This window comes from Hordeum vulgare, chromosome 3H (assembly GCF_904849725.1).
Source record: "Hordeum vulgare subsp. vulgare chromosome 3H, MorexV3_pseudomolecules_assembly, whole genome shotgun sequence".
Lineage (NCBI taxonomy): Eukaryota > Viridiplantae > Streptophyta > Magnoliopsida > Poales > Poaceae > Hordeum > Hordeum vulgare.
In genome coordinates this window covers 615,508,272-615,515,201 of record NC_058520.1, presented here as the reverse complement: position 1 = coordinate 615,515,201, position 6,930 = coordinate 615,508,272, and the positions used below count along the sequence as shown (strand labels likewise).

The following is a 6,930-nucleotide window of genomic DNA, read 5'->3' as shown; positions in this document are numbered from 1 at the left end:
TGCCTGGTCGGCAGGTGCTACGCACGACAGATCTTACTGAGTCTTCGCGTCTGGATGGACGAGCGCAAGGAGGTGGTGCCGTTGGACGCCGTGGTGACGTCGACGGATGGCCGGACTGACAAGGATTATGCGGATCTCTCTCCTGAAGATGGTTCAATGGTTCGATGATGATGGCGGCTTCTAAAACATGTGCATGTGGTGTACGCTTTAGGTCTGCTGCACCAGCTGTGAGTTCCAATACGTCATGTGGATGGATCGAAGACGACACCGGATTTAGATGTGGGGAGTGAGAGCACTCTACATTATCACGGTTTGTAGGTGTGAGAGGGGGCTTCGGGTGGTTTGATGTATGTTCTTGTCAGACCTTTGTTGAATAAATAATAAAGATGGCTGCATGCATCACTCGATGCAGAGGTCGGAACTTAGCCTCCTTTTCTAAAAACAAAAAACATGCATGTTTACACCATACATAGGAGCAAATCAATTTTGACCGGGTGTCTCTCGGCTGTGTCATGCCATGCCTCGCTGTGCTCAGACGTGGTGGTATAGGGTGGGCACGAGCAAGAGTGGCTCCTTGAGGAGGGGCACAAGCTTGCCTTCCTCCTCCATGCTCACCACCATCCCCTCCGGGAGCGTCCACTGGAAGCGGTATAACAGGTTGGCCAGGGTGAACTCCACGGTGGCCGTGCTCATAGACAATGCAGGGCATATCCGCCGCCCGGCGCCAAATGGTGTTAGCTCGAAATGTGTACCCTTGAAGTCTATCTTGCTCATCTCAAACCTGTCTGGTTTAAACTCCTCCGGGTCGTCAGGCCAGCTTGTCGGGTCCCTGCCAATGGCCCATGCATTCACATAGATCCGTGTCTTGGCGGGCACATCATAACCCCCAATTTGGATGTCCCGCATGGCCTCCCTCGGCAGCAACATCGGCGCTGGTGGGTGTAGCCGTAGTGTCTCCTTCACCACCATCTTGAGGTGGCCTAGCTTGGCCAGGTCTTCTGGACGCACCATCTGGTTGCCGTTCACCACGACCCTGATCTCGTCTTGTACCTTCTCTAGTAGTCTCGGATTTCGCATTAATTCTGCCATCGCCCATAGAATCGTCACCGAGGTCGTGTCTGAGCCACCAATGAACGTGCCCTGCATGCATGCATGGTGGTGAGTGATGTGAGTTAATTGATCTTTTTTCCTTAGTCGGGACACGACATGATGTATAACGAACTCTTATAGTATAACTTACAAAGATGATGCCCTTGACGTGGTCTCTTGTGATGCTGAGGGTGCCACTGTTGTCCTTCCAAAGGCCGATGAGGCGGTCGACGAGGTCGCCGTTGTGAGGCTTGACGCGCTGAGGGTCGAGATGCTGCTCAATGATGATCTCGAAGAAGGTATCAAGCTGCTTGAAGATTCGTTCGCGGCGAGCGGCGAGGCCGGTGATTCGGTCGACTAGGCGTCCGACAATGTTGGGGAAGTAGTCCTCGGCGGAAAAGCTGGCCTGCGCGTGTGTGGCCTCCTCGAGCACGTGCTCCAAGTTCTTGTGGTGTGGGAACTTGTCGCTGTTGTACATGTCGCCGAACCCTATCATGCCGATGATGCCGTCGGCCAGGCTGAAGATGTGCTCCTTCATCGCTACCGGCTCTCCGGCCAAGCCGCTCAAGGTGATCATCAGTTTCTCCACCTAATCGACCATGGACACGAAACAATTTATGAGGATTTATGCTACGTTGTACCTTGTTCTTCTACGCACAAAGTAGTTTGTTTTGCTTCCATGTACTTGAAACCAGTTTTCTTGGTTTTTATCGTGTTTTGGAGCGCATTATGGTGCTCCATTTTGCGTTTGTGTGGTGCATTTCTTGAACCTTGTTTTCATGTGCACCACAAAGTTTTGTTGTGTTTGTATTTTCTTAGAAAATACACAACGCAAATCCAACATAACGCATTAATCGCAAAAGAAGCAAGACAATACGTTGTAGTGCAGCTAAGGAAGGTTCAGACACGAGCACGATGTACCTGATGCTGGCGTGCATGCCATGCTGCCTCGACATGGCGCACGCCGAAGAGCTCGACCACGAAGAACTTGCGCATGGCGTGCCAGTAGGCACCGTATGGCGCAAACCCGACGTTCTTGTGGCCGTAGGACAGCCGCTTCATCCCCGGGGACATGGGCCGGGTGCAGCAGTCCTCGTCGTACGTCTTCATCACCTCACGTGCCGCCTCAGCCGATGACACCACCACCGTTGGCACGGTGCCGAGCTGCAGCTGCATCACCGGGCCATGCTGCCGCGCCAGATCCCGTAGGCTCCGGTGCGGCAGCTGACCTAGCTGGTGCAGGTTCCCTACGATTGGAACCCGGGCTGGGCCGGGCGGTAGCTTGAGCCCTTTGTTGCTCAGTCTCCTCGTCGAGAGCAGGAGGGAGACGAGTCCCAGAAGGAGGAGGAGAAGGAGCTGCCATTGTTGGGGCAGGGAGAGGAGCTCTGAGCTGAGTGAGAGAGCCATCGATTTTCTTAGTAGTGTCTTTGGTGAAGTGCTGCTCCTGCTGCTGCTTCTTGCATGTGCGTTAGAGGCCTTTTAAACTCCCACTAGATCATGAATGGCGCACCTTGTTGCGCCCGTGTATTAGGAATTTTGGATGGAATAGAGTTGCAATGTTTTTCGAAAATCATGCCTTTTATTTTTTACATATTTTTTGGGACCGTTATGCATTACATAATAATATTTGCTTTATTTTACTTCGACTGTTATGAGCCGGTTTTTGTGAAGCGCACCTCGAGTGACATCAATAGACCATGGTACATCTAAAAAGAATCAATAGACAATGGTTTTCTCAACAAAAAAATGACCATGGTGAGGCTCCTGTCGTCTTAATTCTGCCATAGAAGCTATGTCAAGAGGCAAGTTAATGAATATTATATGCTTATTAATGGGCTGCCAATATAAAGTGCTTAGGCTGGTCATAATGGTACTATCATATAGTAGTATCATGCATATGATACTATTTTCATAGTGCATAGTATCATAAAGTAGTTTCACAGATGAATTTATTTATTAACATGCATGACACATAGTAGCATATCATTTAATATGTTACGGTATCTACCTATGTTACTCTAACCCTCTCTCCTTTAATTGTCTGCCACATCAACATGTTTGCTAGTCTCAATTATTCCCTCCGATCCGTTTTACTCTGCGCCTAAGGCTGCCCGTAATGGGAGTATCATAGGTAGTATCATGCATGCCAACTAGGCAATCTCAATGAGGTGGCATAGAATTAAATGAAGAAAAAGATGATTGAGTATCATATCATGATACCGTATCATATTAATTGATGTGCTACTATGTGTCTTGCATGACAATAAATGAACTATTCTATGATACTAACATATGATACTATGCATTATGGATGTGGTATCATAGACTAGTATCATACTACCTCCTTTTCGGTTTATAAGGCTTGCGCGTATCTCTAGGTTGACAAATAGACCATCGTAATACAAGTTATATATCACAAAAAATATGTCATTAGAAACTTCAAACCGTCTACTTTCTAATGGTATAATTTTTAAACTATACAACTCATTTTATCTTGGTCAAATTATAAATCCAGGGATACGTGCAAGCCTTATAATCTGGAAAAGAGGTGGTATATATGATACTAGTATACGATACTATCCATTACAACCAGCCTAAGTTTTTTCGTTTTTATCTGTAATGGTCTGCGTGATGCTACTTTCCAGCTATTGTTTCCAACTACACCGTATCCCTCCTTTTCTACCTTCTGCAGTGCCCCGCATTAATCTCGCATGTTTCCAACAACAATGCATGTGGAAGAGGGAACATGTAGACGGATTGCTGGATGATGTAGAGCTTGATTTAATAATCTCTTTGCATCATGCAAAGCAATAGTTTCAGCAGTACGAAGCTGTGTGTGCAAATGCTCTATATCATACTCTATACAAGCAAAGTTGGTTCAATATTCCATATGAAAAAGAAGTGATTGTATCTCGTCTTCAATTCTTGATATGTATTTTTTTATTTTTATTTTTCACAAAATGAAATAATTTTTGACGCAAAACTGCAATTTCGTCTACTTGCATTCCATTACTGCCTCAAAAAGATAATTAGAACTATAGCGTGTTAAACGTAAATAATATGTTGTCTGGGACAGACCATAATTGAAGGATGACCAACTTGTGTCATACTCATAGTTGATCTATGAAAAAATAAGTGTCATGGTTGTCTACAATTTGTAGAAATTCACAAATACTTTCGTGGGGCAGAAAACAATTTATATCTGAGCGCTGATTTCAGAAAGCGAGTTTGGTAAGTAACACACCATATGAAAAAAAAATCGAATCATCATAAGGAAAGAAATGAAACCGGATGTATGAACAATAATAGAAATTTTAGGGTACGCAGACTTACGTGGACTATCTTCAACTACAGAATTCGTGTCAGCATACTCAAGTTCCTCATCACTATGTTCATTTGAAGGCTTCTCAAGTAGTGACACTTCTGAATAGGCAGGGACAACAACATTCTTTCCAACTTTAATCTGAAATGATGCAAATAAGAATGTGATCAATATATGAAATGCTGCTGGATAGAAAATTGCAACTGGTTTATGGTCCATTCATACAAGAAAGGTGAATAGTATAGAAATGTAATATATAGCAACATACCATAAATGACAATATACAGCCAGGCTCAACAATTGCCAGGCCCTTAGATGAACATCATCACAGACTAAGGAGTTAGTTACTCTGCACGCATATTGAATTATAACATTATCCCATACATAGGAACCATGAATGAGAACATTTTGACCAATACTGCAAGCTTCCCTAATTAGAGAATTTAATATCTTATACTGCTTTCCAATACTTGTAGCATTGTCAATAACAGAATTTGCACATATATGTGCAGAATGGGACAATGTAATATCCTGCCCAGCCGAGCTAGTTTAATCCAACACCAATTCTTCGGCGAGGCGCGGGCGGCGGAATTGGCCGCCAATTATTGGCGCGCCCACAGTTGGCGGGTCTGACCCTGGCATAAACAAAACAACCCCTAGATGAATGCACATTATCACACAGGGGGGCGAGCACTCAACTCTCACAGAGAACATGAACTGAATGGAAGTGGTTAATGTCAGAGTATAGGTATTCGTGGTGCTCTCCCAACTGTTAAGCTGATCCCCTTTCTCAAAGACTTCAAAGAATCCCATGAGGTGATGATACCTCCTGCTGAGCACAACTTACTTCTGAGACTAAATAGAAATGTCATAATCAAAGCCCCAATAACACACACTCTCCAGAAATATTCCATAGATGTTTGCCAAACAACCTTGTTGTTTTACTGCTCCCAGACTTGACAAACCATCTGCCAAATAAGCATGGGCGCATTCTAAGATTGTCAATTCCTTTAAAGACATCAATTTCGCATCAATTAAAAGAGATGCATGAGTTTTTTTTTTCTTCCCTCTAGCCCCTGCACAAATCTCCTCCCGACAACTTGTAATTTGGCATCAAATGGTTCAAAAAAGTTGACATTTGTTTAAGAAACATACATCCTGTAGTCTGTTGACACTTGAATAAATTTGGTACATGCAATCTGTACACACTTGAGGAAAGCATCTAACAAAAAACTGAACATAAAGCTCGAGGTTGCTGGGGGCAACCCCTACAGAGTAGCAGCACCGGCAGCCAGGGATCCTCTCCCGGACCCCCTTCCTCCGTCTCCCAGACCAAGCACCTCTGAGTGACCAAAATGAGGGCCCTTGACCCAGATCCAAACCTAACATGATGAAGAAGAACAATACCAACTCTTGGGCTCGAGGACAAGGAAGTTTAGTTTTGCTCCTATCCTTTCCATGTACAACAACAATCATTCTATGTGTCTGCTGAATTCGAATTTACACATTCAGTTTGTGTGTTTTCAATCTAGTCCTCTAGTCCAGTACAACAATACTTTATTTGAATTGTGTCAAGAGATTTGTGAGATTGGTGTTGTTACTGAGTGCATGCATGCTGATACATTGCAAGAAACCTCCTTGCTGGACCCATTTAATTTCCACCTTTGTGCTAAGCTAAATTACCAAACTCATGTTCTCTCTATTACTACTAATTGAGTACCATTCATTTACATGGTGGACCTTTATCTCTACGATTCTCAACAATTACACCTAGTCTAGTCTAAATAGAAAACAAAAGCATGAGTTTCTTCTAATTATTCTAATCAAAAGGAAATAAGATGAGGTTCTTCTAATTATTCTAATCTGTAAACACTTTTAGCAGGCAAACATCTACCAGAGAAGTGAATATGAAGCTCCCTGCAGTAATTTTCCAAAAAAAATCGCATGAGTTTCTTCTAATTATTCAATCTGTACACACTTCGAGCAGGCAAACATCTAAAAATTAACTCAATATGAAGCTCATTGAAGTGGTTTTCCAAAAAGAAAATCACATGAGTTTTCTTCTAATTATTTAATCTGAACACACTTCAAGCACACAAACATCTAACAGAAAACTGAATATGAAACTCATTGCAGTGGTTTTCCAAAAGGAAAATCTCATGAGTTTCTGTCTGGAAACTCATGAGATTTTTTTACCTGATTATTATGTTTGCCTATCCATTGTGTTTCATGAGATCAGAATCATTTGCTTGTTATAGAGTTCTCCCTCAGTCCCAAAATTCTTGTCTTAGCTTTGTTTAGAAATGGATGTATCCAAATACTAAAACTTGACTAGGTACATTCATATCTAAACAAATCTAAGACAAGAATTTTGGGACGGAGGGAGTATGAGGTACACCCAACTAAGGGCTTGATGTTAAGATAAAGAAAAAATTGATAAAAAATTGCTGACTTGGTTAGTATGTGTGGATTGTAATAGGATACATGGATTCTACCAATCTGATAAAAAAAACTGATGG

The 6,930-nt window shown here is 43.1% G+C and overlaps 1 protein-coding gene across 1 annotated transcript; it reads right to left on the bottom strand.

The window, feature by feature from the left end:
• Window positions 1–413: 413 nt before the first annotated feature.
• LOC123441168 (4-hydroxyphenylacetaldehyde oxime monooxygenase-like) lies at window positions 414–2,525 on the bottom strand. The gene is made up of 3 exons (XM_045117672.1): window positions 2,011–2,525; window positions 1,241–1,678; window positions 414–1,140 (listed from the first exon to the last, which is right to left on the bottom strand). The coding sequence occupies exons 1-3, from the start codon at window positions 2,494–2,496 to the stop codon at window positions 532–534; spliced, it is 1,533 nt and encodes a 510-aa protein (XP_044973607.1). The 5' UTR covers window positions 2,497–2,525; the 3' UTR covers window positions 414–531.
• Between the last annotated feature and the right edge of the window lie 4,405 nt (window positions 2,526–6,930).